At 44.0% G+C, this 15,859-nt stretch overlaps 1 protein-coding gene across 11 annotated transcripts in view; it reads left to right on the top strand.

Annotated features, from left to right (window-relative positions):
• The window catches only part of osbpl8 (oxysterol binding protein-like 8), a 432,009-nt gene that overhangs the window by 331,164 nt on the left and 84,986 nt on the right, over positions 1 to 15,859 (top strand). For all 11 annotated transcript variants that reach the window (XM_043708784.2, XM_087996947.1, XM_043708789.2 and 8 more), the window contains 3 exons: positions 2,665 to 2,763; positions 8,042 to 8,139; positions 11,899 to 11,988. In XM_043708784.2, the coding sequence (XP_043564719.1) occupies positions 2,665 to 2,763; positions 8,042 to 8,139; positions 11,899 to 11,988 (287 nt within the window). The remainder of the gene's footprint in view (positions 1 to 2,664; positions 2,764 to 8,041; positions 8,140 to 11,898; positions 11,989 to 15,859) is intronic.

The following is a 15,859-nucleotide window of genomic DNA, read 5'->3' as shown; positions in this document are numbered from 1 at the left end:
CCAGGCCCTGTCCACTTGAAGCCACGTCTCAGTTATCCCCACAATATCGTATCTGCCAATTTCCAAAAGAGCCTCAAGCTCATCCATCTTATTTCTAATGCTTTGTGCATTCCTATATAGAATTTTTAATTTGTTATTGCCCTCACCCTTCCCATCAACCCCTATTTCACTCAACCTTACAGCATGATCCCTTTTTGAGTTTTCTGCCTCATCGATACAGTTGTCTTTCTTGACTTCCTTTGTTCTAACTTTCCCTTCAATTTCCTTCTTAAACATCCAGTTTGTCCCCTCCCTCCCGCTACTTAGTTTAAACATAGCTGTGTTGCAATAGCAAACCTGCCTGCCAGAATGCTGGTCCCCAACCTATTAAGGTGCAAACCGTCTCTCTTGTATAATTTATGTTTACCACAAAACATACCCCAGTGATCCAAGAATTTAAATCCTTGCTTCCTGCACCAGTTCCCCAGCCACACGTTCAAGTCCATTATCTCCCTGTTTCTGGCCTCACCAGCCCGAGGAACTGGAAGCAAACCAAAGATAACCACCCTGGACGTCCTGCTTTTCAGCCTTCTTCCTAGTTCTCCGAAGTCCCGCTGTAGGATGTTCCTCCTCTTCTTCCCGACATCATTTGTGCCAACATGTACCACCACCTCTGGCTCTTCACCTTGAGGATTTCCTGCACTCTATCTATGATGTCTTTAACTCTGGCACCAGGAAGGCAACACACCATCCTTAAGTCCCGCCTGCTGCCATAAAAACCCCGGTCAGTTCCTCTCACTATGGAGTCCCCTATTACCATGGCTCTGTGCGATGTCCGACTCTTCCTCTCTGTCTCCACGCCAACGTTTAATTGACAGACCTGGCTGCCTCGCGGACTGGCAGTGTCATCTGTCTCTACTATTTCCAAAAGATTCAACTTGTTCCTGACAGGTACTTCCCCCAGGGTCTCTTGCACCTGTCTCCTCTCTGCCTTCCTCATCGTCTGCTCTCTTCTGGCATGATTGGTGTAATAACCTCGCTGAAGGTCTTGTCCAGAAAGATCTCGTTCTCTCGGATGAGCCTAAGGTCCTCGAGTTCTTTCATCAGTGCTGCAATATGCTCTGTCAGTAGCTGAACTGCACACACTTTCCACACTTATACGAGCCAGACACACCAGAGTCGTTGACCTCCCACATCAAGCACGTAGCACACTGAACCAGCTTGGCAGTCATGTCTTCACCCTCTTCAACTGTGGCGTAATCACTTCACTCAACCTCCTTGTCAAAGACTCCTGAGCTAAAGCCTCACTCTTCAATCCACAGGAACTTCATTGGACCCTCTTTTTGGGGCAAGTCTGTGGACTTTTAATTTAGGTTAGAGGAGGAGGGTGGGAGGGAGGCCCTACTTTGTAGAACCTGGGATCTAGAACACATCCACTCTAATAACAATCACTTACCTTCCCGACCAGCTTTGCGCTCTGACTTCACTTCCGCCCAGCACCCACCGTTCTCTGCTGCAAAAAGATCTCCATGTCCATGTACGTAGATCCCTGACATTTGCCACCCGGGTTGATAGGGTTGTTAGTTGAAACTTTATTGCTGGAACAGCACAGCAGGTCAGGCAGCATCCAGGGAACAGGAGATTCGACGTTTCGGGCACAGGCCCTTCTTCAGGAACTGAAGAAGGGCTTATGCCCGAAACGTCGATTCTCCTGTTCCTTGGATGCTGCCTGACCTGCTGCGCTTTTCCAGCAATAAAGTTTCAACTTTGATCTCCAGCATCTGCAGACCTCACTTTCTCCTGATAGGGTTGTTAAGAAGGCATATGGTATGGTAGCTTTTATTGGTAGAGGGATTGGATTTCGGAGCTACGAGGTCATGCTGCAACTCTACAAAACTCTGGTGCGGCCGCACTTGGAGTATTGCGCACAGTTCTGGTCACCACATTATCGGAAGGATGTGGAAGCTTTGGAAAGGGTTCAGAGGAGATTTACTAGGATGTTGCCTGGTATGGAGGGAAGGTCTTCAGAGGAAAGGCTGAGGGACTTGAGGCTGTTTTGGTTAGAGAAAAGAAGGTTAAGAGGTGACTGAATTGAGACATATCGATAATCAGAGGGTTAGCTAAGGTGGACAGGTAGAGCCTTTTTCCTTGGATGGTGATGGCTTGCACAAGGGGACATAGCTTTAAATAGAGGGATGACAGATATCAGGGGTAGTTTCTTTACTCAGAGTAGTTAGGGCGTGGAATGCCCTGCTTGCAACAGTAATAGACTCACTAACTTTAATGGCATTTAAACGGTCATTTGATAAGCACATGGATGAAAATGTAATCATGTAGGATAGCTGAGTTTCAGATTGTTCCACAGGTCGGCACAACATCAAGGGCTGAAGGACCTGTACTGCGCTGTTATGTTCTATGTAGATTAGCCATGGGAAATGCAGGATTGCAGGGATAGGGTAGGGGGGGGGGTGTCTGGGTGAGATGCTTGTCAGAAGGTGTTGGGCTGAATGGCCTGCTTCCACATTGTAGGATTCTATGACTCAAGAAGAGTTGGAAAGAAAGTTGTTGTGGTGGAATGAAACAACAGACTGCAGAACCTACTTTGGATCACTACTTAGATATAAACTGCATCGGGAAGACTTTCACGTTGAGAAATAATACCTATCCTTTTCTTTTGTATTCCAGGTAATTCATTATCTGCCATACTGGATGGTGAAGCAAGACTTTCTTTCCTCAACCGAGGGGAAGACTATGTGATGAGTATGCCCTACGCTCATTGTAAAGGTAATTTTGCTGATTTGTTAGTTTCAAGTTGCATTTCTTCCAGATCAATATGTAGAAACATGGAAAGCAGGAGTGGAAATAGGTCATTCGACCCTTTGAGCCTGCTCATTATGGTCGTGGCAGATCATCCCACTCAATAATACGTCCTGCTTTTCCCTCATATTCTTTAGTCCTTTTTACCATATTGGTGCATCCAACTCCTCCCTGATGTAGAGGTGCTGGTGTTGGACTCAGGTGGACAATGTCAGAAGTCACATGACACCAGGTTATAGTCCAACAGGGTTTATTTGAAATCCTAAGCTTTCCTGCTCCTTCATTAGGTAAAGTGAAGGGAAGCACACAGGCGTAGAATTTATTGACAGAGAGATCAAAAGGTAGTGCAAATGATGTGAGGGAGGTGTGTTGACAGGCTGAATAACAAGTCTCTGCAGGTTTTCAAAAGTGTCAGACATCTTGAGTAAAATGTAAACAGCTGAATAGGAAGTGAAGGATAACCTATGATCCAATTAATTGAGGCAGAGAGATAATTACAAAATATTAAAAATAAGGTGGTGCTTGAGACAAACCAAATGATTGGAATAATATGAGGTAGATGAGATGGAAGACCCCAATCTGCAGTTGCTGGATTTCACAATCCAGTTCCACCTGGATGTTCTTGTTGAGGGCCTCCTCCATTAAAGTATCCAAAACACCTCCTTCAGCTTTGGATCATTGGAAACCTGGGCACCTCCCCAAAGCAGCAATCAACCAGTACATCCTCACGTGGATGAGATGAATAGTTGTGGTGACAACGTAAAACATGAAATACTGCAAACTGTGCTTTAATAACTTGCCAAAAATACATTTTTAAAAAAAGAAGTAGCTTTCAGAATATGTTTCGACTCTTACTTAACCTGGCAGAGACATTTTTCATTCATCTTCTTTATATAAAAAAAAAGCAAAAAAAAAAAATAAAAGAAAAATTTGATAATAACCGCACACACTCAAAAGCAAAACTGCTTTCTCAGCTGTGGCACTTTGCAATCTCTTAAGTACTTAAACTTATTGCTACTGCTCGTCATATTTTGTGACTTATTCAATGATTTAAGCTTGTACATGAAAGGAGGCCATCCAAGGGTCTAACCAAAGTAAAAGTGTTTGTGACTCTTGGGTAGAGCGGTCTATCTCAAACTTGCCAGGAAAGCCAAAATATCTCAGAAATTAGCACAAGTTAAAGCCGTTCCAAGTTGAAATATGCAAAGTCTACACCGGTGGTATTTTATCCTAATCAGTTGTTGCCATTAATCCAAAAGGTTCTTCCTACAGACAATGGAGCGGTGCCATATATGAAGTTCAGCGCCAGTGCAAGGCCAGATATGCAGGTCCTGTCTACTCATTTGTGCTTCTTGTTGGTAGAACATGTCAGTTTAGAAGGTGCTGTTGAAAGATCCTCAGTGAGTTTCTGCAATGCATAAGTGGTACACTCTGCTGCCACTAGTCACTCTTGCTGGTGGGAGTGAATTGTTGCTGGGGTCCAGTTAAGCATGCAGCTTTGTCCTGAATAGAACATAGAACAATACAGAACAGGCCCTTTGGCCCACGATGTTGTGCCGAACATTTGTCCTAGCTTAAGCACCCATTCATGTACCTATCCAATTGCCGCTTAAAGGTCACCAAAGATTCTGACTCTACCACTCCCACAGGCAGCGCATTCCATGCCCCCACCACTCTCTGGGTAAAGAACCCACCCCTGACATCTCCCCTATACCTTCCACCCTTCACCTTAAATTTATGTCCCCTTGTAACACTCTGTTGTACCCGGGGAAAAAGTTTCTGACTGTCTACTCTATCTATTCCTCTGATCATCTTATAAACCTCTATCAAGTCACCCCTCATCCTTCGCCGTTCCAACGAGAAAAGGCCTAGCACTCTCAACCTATCCTCGTACGACCTATTCTCCATTCCAGGCAACATCCTGGTAAATCTTCTCTGCACCCTCTCCAAAGCTTCCACATCTTTCCTGAAGTGAGGCGACCAGAACTGCACACAGTACTCCAAATGTGGCCTAACCAAAGTCCTGTACAGTTGCAACATCACTTCACGACTCTTGAATTCAATCCCTCTGCTAATGAACGCGAATACACCATAGGCCTTCTTACAAGCTCTATCCACCTGAGTGGCAACTTTCAAAGATCTATGAACATAGACCCCAAGATCCCTCTGTTCCTCCACCTCACTAAGAACCCTACCGTTAACCCTGTATTCCGCATTCTTATTTGTCTTTCCAAAATGGACAACCTCACACTTGGCAGGGTTGAACTCCATTCTACCACTCCTCAGCCCAGCTCTGCTGGGAATGGTTTGCAACTTCTTAGATGTTGTTGATGCTGAATACCAAATTAAGTGAACAATATTCCAACACCGTCATGAGCTGTGCCTAACAATGGTGAACAGGCTTTGGGGAGTCTTGAGGTGAGTTACTTATTGTAGAATTCCAACCTATGACCTGCTCTTGTAGCCATAGTATTTATTTGACTGAGCCAGTTTAGTTTCTGGCCAGTGGTCACTTCCAGTACCTTAATAAGTAGGAATTCTGTGATGGTAATGGCATTGAATGGTAAGGGCTAATGATGAATTCTCTCTTGTTAGAGAGAATCTTGTTAGTACTTGAACTCAGTACTCCAACCCTGAGTCTTGTCCAGGTCTTGGATTTCCCAGCTAATATGCCCCATGTGCTGTCCTTTCCAGTTCTAACTTTCTCTATATATTCTGTGTCTGTGTGTCTCCCTCCATTTCACCTGACAAAGGGGTAGCACTCTGAAAGCTTATGATTTTAAGTAAATCTGTTGGAATATAACCTGGTGCCGTGTGACTTGGTCTAAGCTCTTCCAGTAGAGCTTAATTACTCTTTGTTAGAGAAGTTTTGACTGTCAGGTAGCCTCTGACAATAACACTACTTCATCCAACTTGAAGAATACAATTATCACTAAAAAGGCATGATCGTGCAGAACTTCATTCACAAATGTTTTGAAAAGCATAGCTTCCTCTTAATTCTGTAACACTCCAGTACGTGATATGGTTGAATCTGATAAAAGAAAAGTCCCAGCTCCTCAGTACGTCTGCACTGCCAAAATACACAGCTTTGCATACAGTGACTGAAGCATGACCTGGCAGCCTGCTGTTTGCTTTTTTTCACCAGTCAGTACCAATCATCCAGAAACCTGGACTTGATTTCTATTTTAGTCGCTAACACTGCAGACCAAGTCACAGCTCACAAATGATGGATTTCGTCACATTAGAACATGGCATATGGACTGTGTTACCAGACTCTTGATATTAAGCTTGAATTACAGGTCAGTTATGATCTCACTGATGGAGCAGGCAGACTATGGTTACGCCAAAAGCATAACACTTCATGAAAGTGAGCAGATTCTTCCAGTTTACTGCTTTCCAACCAACCTCAACCAGCACAATCTTGGAACAATTAGGCAGGCAGGCCACAGGTTGTGAACAGATTCTATTCTGGAGTCCGTTCGCCAACTGATTTGTGTGCAAGTCAACACAATGCAGGATAATATAAAGAAGCCCTTTGTCAGTACAGGAAATGTTTGTATTTCGGGTCTTTAAAATCACACTCCTGTATGATAGCTCATTTGTAAGTCAGGGTCACCCTGTAGGTTCTCTTTTTTTTAACTCGAGGAATGTGGTCATCACTGGCTGGCCGGTATTCATTATCAATCCCTAGCTGGCCTTGAGAAGGTGATGGTGAGCTGCCTTCTTGGATCCACTGCAGTTCATATTCTAAAGGTAGATCCACTATGCTGTCAGGAGGGTACTTCCAAATTTTGATTCAGTCACACCAAAAGAATTGCAACATATTACGAGAGACTGATTGCAAAGTTGTAAACTGGAAGACTCCACCTGCTTTCCCCAAGCAGCATAACTACTACATTTAGCTGAAGTTGGAAGTCCTCCATATAAAAGCTCCATCCCAGTTTGTCATTTCTCCTCCTCGTCTTGGGTTTTGTATCTTTATACATTTCTCATTATTTTCTGCTTAACTGTTTACACACAGTAAAAATAGATACTGTCACTTTATTTTTCATTACCTTAATCAGTGTTGTTCTATTGATACATTGGTCTTAACATGCTTCACTAGTGAAAGTGCTAAGGACTTGCTTCAGTTTTTAAACCTGTAAGTTAACTGGTCATGGTATTGCTTCTGAAAAATGAGCCGGAGAATGGCTGTCACCCATTTTGTTGAGTTGAAACATGTGTGTCCTTGTTCCTTAAGGCTGCAGAGAACAGGGCCCTGCATATTAATATGAGCGACTGCCAGTGCATGAAAGTATACAGGCAGGATGCTGGAAGAACACAGCAAGACAGGCAGCTTCAGGAGGTGCAGAAGTCAATGTTTCGGTTGTAACCCTTCTTCAGTGCGTGAAAATATGCCACATTGCAAACCTGACTGACAATCCCAAATTGGTTGGGAGACAGTGAGATGTGCAGATGCTGGAGGTCAGAGTTGAGTGTGTTGCTGGAAAAGCACAGCAGATCAGGCAGCATCCAAAGAGCAGAAGAATCGACGTTTCAGGCCGGAGCCCTACTTCGTACTCCAGCCAGAAACGCTGATTCTCCTGTTCCTCGGATACTGTCTGACCTTCTGTACTTTTCCAGCAGCACACTCTCAATCCCAAATTGGTTGACAGCATAATTCAGGAATCAAATTCTTGCGTGATAGTACATAACTTGAGTATTCTTGAAAAATTGCACATTTTGTCAAAGCTTTTCATCTCGAATGCTTCCATGAGTTCAAGGCAACAGGCTTTGATGCAATTCAGAAATTCTCTCTCTCAGGATTATTTAACAAATGCTGTCCAGTTGTCCACCTAATATTGGACATTGCATGTTTTGCAGGCACAGGGTAGGTGGTGCAGTCAGTACTTTAATGCCTGTCCTAAAAAAAGTTTAAAATCTTGACAATTAACTGTCAGTCATCATTAACTGGTGGATTATCCATGCATCTACTAATAGAGCTCACTTGTCAAATACTCAGCACTGTCCTTATAATGTCCATTTCTGCCACAAACGTACCTTTATTTTGATAGTTCTGCAAATTGTCCTGATGAGTACAACATAAGAAGTCTCAACAAAATGTATTTTTTCAGCAATACTCAGATTCTGTACCACCAAAAGATTAAAACTATAAAATCTGATGTGCAATTGACATGTGCTCGATCCAAAATGTGCAAGATGTGAAAAAATATGCAAGAATTTTTAATAAATTCTTACTTAATAGGAATTGTTTATGGTCCAATGACTCTTGAACTTGGAGGCCATGTTAATATCACCTGTGAGAAAACTGGCTACAGTGCGATTATCGAATTCAAATTGAAGGTTAGTTATTTGTTCCTTTTACTTTACTTCAGCTGAATTTTTGAATGTACCCTCCAATTCTGTGTCCTTTGCTCAAACTACTTTCCTGTTTAGAAATAAGAAAAGGAATTGAAACATGATTTCATTACTCCCATTCTTTGGGTAGGAAGTCAGGCCATGCAAAAAATGAATGTTGACATTATTGTGGGGGGGGGGGGGGGGGGGAGTGTTGGCGGGGGAGGTGTGGTCAGAGAGGATGTCACAGCTGAGCTGAAGGAGGGCAGTATGGATGACTTGAGTACTGAGACAATATAGGCAGAGCTCAGAAATAGGAAGGGTGCGGTACCAATGTCGGTAACAAGCCTCCCAACAGCAAGCATGAGATCAAGGTACAAATATGCAAACAGATTATGGGAGAAAGATGGAGGAGCAACAGGATGGTGGTGATAGGAAATGTTAATTTTCTCAACATTGATTGGGATTCACTTAGTGTTAGAGGTTTAGATGAAGCAAAATTTGTAAGGAGCATCCAGGAACATTTTATAGAGCAGTATGTAATTGGTCCAACTCGGGAAGGGGTCATACTGGACCTGGTGTTGGGAATGAGCCTGGCCAGGTGGTTGAAGTTTCAGTCGGGGATTACTTTGGGAATAGTCATAAAAATTCCATAAGTTTTAGAATACTCATGAATAAAGACAAGAGTGGCCCTAAAGGAAGAATGCTAAATTTGGGGAAGACCAACTATAGCAAAATTCGGCAGGAGCTGGACAATGTAAATTGGGTGTAGCTGTTTGAAGGCACGGTGGCACAGTGATTAGCACTGCTGCCTCACAGCGCCAGAGACCCAGGTTCAATTCCCGCCTCAGGCGACTGTCTGTGTGGAGTTTGCACATTCTCCCCATGTCTGCGTGGGTTTCCTCCGGGTGCTCCGGTTTCCTCCCACAGTCCAAAAAAAATGTGCAGGTTAGGTGAATTGGCCATGCTAAATTGCCCGTAGTGTTAGGTGAAGCGGTAAATGCAGGGGAATGGGTCTGGGTGGGTTGCTCTTCGGAGAGTCGGTGTGGACTTGTTGGAAAGAAGGGCCTGTTTCCGCACTGTAAGTAATCTAATCAAAAATATAATCTTGATGTGTGGGAGGCTTTCAAAGCGAGGTTGATTAGACTGCAGGACAGACATGTGTGAAAATAGCGGATAGAAGTGGCAAGATTAGGGAACCATCGATGAGAGGTGAAATTGTGTGATTAGCTAAAAGGAAAAAGGCAGCATACATAAGGTCTTTAGGCGACCTAAAACAGATTTGGATGAATATTGAGAAACCAAGATCAATCTGAATCTGAAATGAGGAATTAAGAGGGCTAAAAGGAGTCATGAAATATCTTTAGCAAATAGAGTTAATGGAAATCCCAAAGCCTTTTATTCATATATAAGGAGCAAGAGGGTAATTGGAGAAAGGGTTGGCCCAATCAAGGACAAAGGAGGGAAGTTATGCGTGGAGTCAGAGAAAATGGGTGCAATTCTTAATGAGTACTTTGTGTCGGTATTCACCGAGGAGAGGGACATGACGGATGTTGAGGTAAGGGAGAGGTGTTTGATTACTCTAGATCAAGTTGGCATAAGGAGGGAGGAAATGTTGTGCATTCTAAAAGATACCCAGGTGGACAAGCCACCAGGTCCGGATAGGATCTATCCCTGGATACTGAGGAAAGCGAAAGAGGAAACAGCTGGGCCCTTTACAGATATCTTTGCAGCATCCTTGAACACGGGTGCTAATGTTATCCCCTTGTTTAAGAAGGATAGCAGGGATAATCAGATAATTAAACACTGGCGAGTCTAACGTCAGTTGTAGGGAAGCTGCTGGAGAAGATACTGAGGGATAGGATCTATTTACTGTTGGAAGAAATGGACTTATCAGTGATAGGCAGCTTTCTTTTGTGCAGGGAACGTCATGTCTTACCAACCTAATAGAATTCTTTGAAGAGGTGACAAAGTAGACTGATAAGGAAAGGGATGTAGATGTCATATACATCGACTTCAGTAAGGTGTTTGATAAGGTTCCCCATGGTAGGCTGATGGAGAATGTGAAGTCACATGGGGCCCAGGGTGTACAAGCTGGATGGACAATAGACAATAGGTGCAGGAGTAGGCCATTCTGCCCTTCGAGCCTGCACCACCATTCAATATGACCATGACTGATCATCCTTAATCAGTATCCTGTTCCTGCCTTGTCTCCATAACCCTTGATTCCACTATCCTTGAGAGCTTTATCCAACTCTTTCTTAAATGAATCCAGAGACTGGGCCTCCACTGCCCTCTGGGGCAGAGCATTCCACACAGCCACCACTCTCTGGGTGAAGACATTTCTCCTCATCACTGTCCTAAATGGTCCCACCCGTATTTTTAAGCTGTGTCCTCTGGTTCGGCACTCACCCATCAGCGGAAACATGTTTCCTGCCTCCAGAGTGTCCAATCCTTTAATAATCTTATATGTCTCAATCAAATCCCCTCTCAGTCTTCTAAACTCAAGGGTATACAAGCCCAGTCGCTCCAGTCTTTCAGCGTAAGGTAGTCCCGCCATTCCAGGAATTGACCTCGTGAACCTACGCTGCACTCCCTCAATAGCCAGAATGTCTTTCCTCAAATTTGGAGACCAGAACTGCACACAGTGCTCCAGGTGTGGTCTCATCAGGTCCCTGTACAGCTGCAGAAGATAGAGAACTGGCTGGGTAGCAGGAGACAGAGAGTAGTAGTGGAAGGGAGTTCCTAAAAATGGAGAACTGTGATCAGTGGTTTTCCACAGGTATCCATGTTGGGACCACTTTTGTCTGTGATATACATAAATGACCTGGTGGAAGGTATAGGTGGTCTGATTAGCAAGTTTGCAGATGACACTAATATTGGTGGAGTATCAAATAGTGAAGTGGACTGTCAGAGAATGCAGCAGAATATAGATAGATTGGAAAGTGGGGAAAGAGAAATGGCAGCTGGAGTTTAACCTGGGCAAATGCAACGTGATACATTTTGGAAGATCCAATTTAAGAGCGAACTGTACAGTAAATGGAAAAGCGCTGAGGAAAATTGATATACAGAGAGATCTGGGTGTTCAGGTCCGTTGTACCCTGAAGGTGACAACGCAGACTGATAGAGTTGTCAAGAAGGCATTTGGCATGCTTTCCTTCACAGGATGGAGTATTGAGTACAAGAGTTGGCAGGTCATGTTACAGTAATATAGGACTTTGGTTTGGCTACATTTGGAATACTGTGTACAGTTCTGGTCACCACATTACCAAATGGATATGGATGCTTTGGAGAGGGTGCTGAGGAAGTTCACCAGGAGGGCACTAGCTATGAAGAGAGGTTGAGTAGATTAGGATTATTTTAGAACATAGAAAGGTACAGCACAGAACAGGCCCTTAGGCCCACGATGTTGTGCCGAGATTTAATCCTAATGTACAATATAGTAACTTAACCTACGCACCCCTCAACTCACTGCTATCCATGTGCATGTCCAGCAGTAGCTTAAATGTCACCAAATGACTTCACTTCCACCACGTCATCTGGCAACGCATTCCATGTATTCACAACTCTCTGCATAAAGAACCTACCTCTGATGTCTCCTTTATACCTTCCTCCTAATATCTTCAAACTCAGTACTACAAAGATTAACTGGGTACTTTTATCTTAGTTTTAACTGAAAACTGCCTGCACACCAAAATATTGTAAAGTTTTTCTTGTATTTTCTCACATCTAATGCTTTATTGTCAATAATTGTCATGTCCCCAGCCATTTTTAGGCAACAGCAACAATGTTAATCAGATATTTGGAAAACTCAAATTGGGATCAGAGGTTTTGGCGACTCTAGAAGGACACTGGGTGAGTAGCGTGGCATCGTTTTGAGGTAATTATTGTGTGTTGAAGATTTCATCTGTTTTGAAGTGCATAATTGAAAACTAATTTAATATGTACTGCTACTGGGAGGAGTGGACAAGGGCAGAGTGGTGTTGTCACTGGACAAACGTTTCAGCGCTCCAGGCTAATATTCTGGGGACATGGGTTTAAAAATTATCATAGCAGATAGTAACATTTGAATTAAATTAAACGGTTTCCTTAGGATACTATGAAACCATTGTTGAGTGTCTTAAAACCTACTACGTTCACAAAGCACACAATAGGCCATTCAGCACATTGTGTGCACTCCACCAATTAACGAGTTCATGGCTAATCTGATAATCCTCAATAAAAACTGAAAGAACTGCAGATGCTGAAAATGAGAAACAAGAACAAGAAGCTGGAAAAGCTCAGCAGGTCTGGCAGTATTTGTGAAGAGTAGTCTGAGTTAACATTTTGGGTTTGGTGACCCTTCCTCAGGACTGATGGGAGCCAGGAAAATGTCAGTTTATATGCAGAAAGTAGAGTGGGGGAGGGGATAAGAAATAAACAATTGGTGGGGATAGAGCCCAAAGATGGAGAAGAACAGTTGGACAGACAAAAAAGTGGAAAACGATTTGGCTGAGAAAATGAATAGCTTTTAATGGAGACTGTTGGTGGCTAACAGTAGGTATTGTGTAATGGCAGACTATGTAATAACAAGATCTAGTGTATCGGGTTGGGGGCAAGAGCATGGGAGAGTTTTAGATTCTCTACAGTGTGGAAACAGGTCCTTCGGCCCAACAAGTCCACACCGACCCTCCAAAGTGTAACCTATCCAGACCCATGGGGGTCGTTAGGGCCAACTGCCTGCCCCTCTTCCGCGGTTACGTTAGGGCCCGGGTGTCCTTGGAGAAGGAGCACTCGGTGTCCACCAACACCCTGGAGTTGTTCAGGGAGAGGTGGGCGCCGCAGGGAGTGGAGTGCATTATTTCCTCCTCCAACTCTATTTTGATTTAGTCCCTACCCTCCCCTTCACTGTTTTGATCACACAGCACTGCCCTTTGATGTGAAAGACAGTGCTTGTCACTGGCCACTCGAGTGTTTTCCTATCTTTCTGGTGGTGGAAATTGAATAAAGATTCGTACACCTTGTGTCTCTCACTGTGTCTCACACCTGCACACACACACCATGGGTGCTGGGGAAAAAATAAGCAGTACTGCAGTTAGGTGGTAGTGTGAGGGTTAAAAAGAACAGGAGTTAAAAAAAGAGAAAAAAGAAAAAAAAAAATGCACCTAACACTATGGGCAATTTAGCATGGCCAGTTCACCTGACCTGCACAGCTTTAGACTGTGGGAGGAAACCAGAGCACCCGGAGGAAACCCACACAGACATGGGGAGTATGTGCAAATTCCACACAGACAGTCGCCCAAGGCTGGAATCGAACTTGGGACCCTGGTGCTGTGAAGCAGCAGTGCTAACCACTGAGCCACCGTGCCACCCGCAAAAGGCACATAGGATCATCCACTCTATACTTGTGATTAGATTGGATTCCCTACAGTGTGGAAACAGGCCCTTTGGCCCAATAAGTCCACACCGACCCTCTGAAGAGTAGCACCCCCCAACTGTCTTCTCTCTCTTTGGGCTCTATCCCCACCTATCATTTAGTCCTAACCCTTCCCCCAACCTGTATTCTGCATATAAACCAATGTTTACCTAACTACTATCAGTTTTGAGGGAGGGTCACCGGATCTGAAACGTTAGCTCTGATTGCTCTTCACAGATGTCAGTTCATAAGAGACAGGAACAGAAACTAGGCCATTCATCCCATTGAGTCTGCTCTGTCATTCAATCATGGCTGATACGTTTCTCGACCCCATTCTCCCGCTCTCTCCCCCAACTCTTGATCCCCTTGACACTCAAGAACCTATCTATCTCAGTCTTAAATGCACTCACTAACCTGACTTCCACAGCCTTCTGTGGGAATGAATTCCATAGATTCACAACTCTGGCTAAAGAAGTTTCTCCTTATCTCCATTCTAAAAGGTCTTCCCTTTATAATGCAACCCCTCCAGTCCCAGCAAAAACCTTGTAGATTGTTTTTGAACCCTTTGAAATTTAACAACATCCTTCCTTGACATTAAGGCCTCATTTGAACGAACATGGCATCAAGGAACTGTTGAAAAACTGAAGCCAATGGAAATTGAGGTGGGGTACTCTATGCTGGCACAGAGATTATTAGATTAGATTAGATTCCTTACAGTGTGAAAACAGGCTCTTCGGCCCAACCAGTCCACATCAACCTCCGAAGAATAACCTACCCAGACCCATTTCCCTCTGACTAATGCATCAAGCACTATGGGCAATTTAGCATGGCCAATTCACCTGACCTGCACATCTTTGGACTGTGGGAGGAAACCAGAGCACCCAGAGGAAACCCACACAGACACTGGGAGAATGTGCAAACTCCACACAGACAGTCATTAATTTACACCTCTGGTGCAGATTAGACTTGAGCTTGGGCCTTCTAGCTGAGAGGTAAGAACACTACAACTATGCCACTAGAGCTTACCCTAGTTCCTTAGGGTAGTGCCCCAAGCCCAACCATCTTCAACTGCTTCATAAATGACCTTCCCTCCATCATAAGGTCAGAATGGGGACGTTCACTGCTGATTATACAATGTTTGTCACCTTTAATGACTCCTCTGATACCGAAGCAGTTCAAGTTCAGCAGGCTTGAGCTGAAAAGTGGTAAGTTACATTTGCACGTCACTAGTGCCAAGCAATGACAATCTCCAATAAGAGACAATCTAATCATTGCCCTTTGACATTCAGCGGTGTTACTATTACTGAATGCCCCATTATCAACATTTTGGGAATTACCGTTGACCAGAAAGACTAGACCAGTCAAATTATTACTTTGGTCACTAGAGTAGGTCAGAGGTTGGGAATTCTGCAGCGAATCCTACAGGACACTGATTGTGGATGATCAGCCATGAACATAATGAATGGTGATGCTGGCTTAAAGGGCCGAATGGCCGACTCCTGCACTTATTGTCTATTGTCAAATAACTCATCTCATGACTCTCCAAAGCCTGTCTCCTATCGATAAGGATAAGTGCGGAGTCTGTCAGAACGCATTCCTTGTGGGGACAAAGACCCACTATCAAGTTGAGGATGTTGTGTAGCACTGCTTTGGTAAATAGTACAGATTTCAAAAATCTCAAAACTGGCATTCATGTGGCAGTGTGGGCCATCAGCAGCTGCTGTATTGTATTCAACCACAGTTTGCAGGGAGATCATTACAAATGAAGAATGTATAAAGGCAAGTCAGAAGCCACAGCAGACATATTAAAATTGAGATGTTAAACTGTAAAAGCAACAAAACCGTACTAAATGCATGCCAAGCAGCATGCCAATGACAAGAACTAAGAGGTCCTGCAACCAGCAAACCAATCTAGGCTCTCCAGTCCCGCTATATCAGAGACATGAATAATTAAACAACTCCCTGAAGGCTCCTCTATGATGGGAGAGCCCAGGACTTCAGTGCATAAGGCAAGGCTGAAATGTTTGCATCCATCTTCAGCCAGAAGCGTTGAGTGAGTGATCCACCTCAGCCTTTCCCAAGGTCCCCAGCATCTCAGATGCCAATCTTTAAGCAATTCAGTTTACTCCATATGGTGAAAGTGAGGACTGCAGATGCTGGAGTCCAAAGTTGAAAAATGTGACGCTGGAAAAACACAGCAGGCCAGGCAGCATCCAAGGAGCAGGAGAATCGACGTTTCGGACATAAGCCCTTCTTCAGGAATCCTGAAGAAGGGCTTGTGCCCGAAACATCGTTTCTCCTGCTCCTCGGATGCTGTCTTACTCCATATGG

This window comes from Chiloscyllium plagiosum, unplaced genomic scaffold (genome assembly GCF_037043375.1).
Source record: "Chiloscyllium plagiosum isolate Xiang-an unplaced genomic scaffold, Cpla_swu_hap1 HiC_scaffold_19, whole genome shotgun sequence".
Taxonomy (NCBI): domain Eukaryota; kingdom Metazoa; phylum Chordata; class Chondrichthyes; order Orectolobiformes; family Hemiscylliidae; genus Chiloscyllium; species Chiloscyllium plagiosum.
This window is presented reverse-complemented; position numbering and strand designations above follow the sequence as displayed.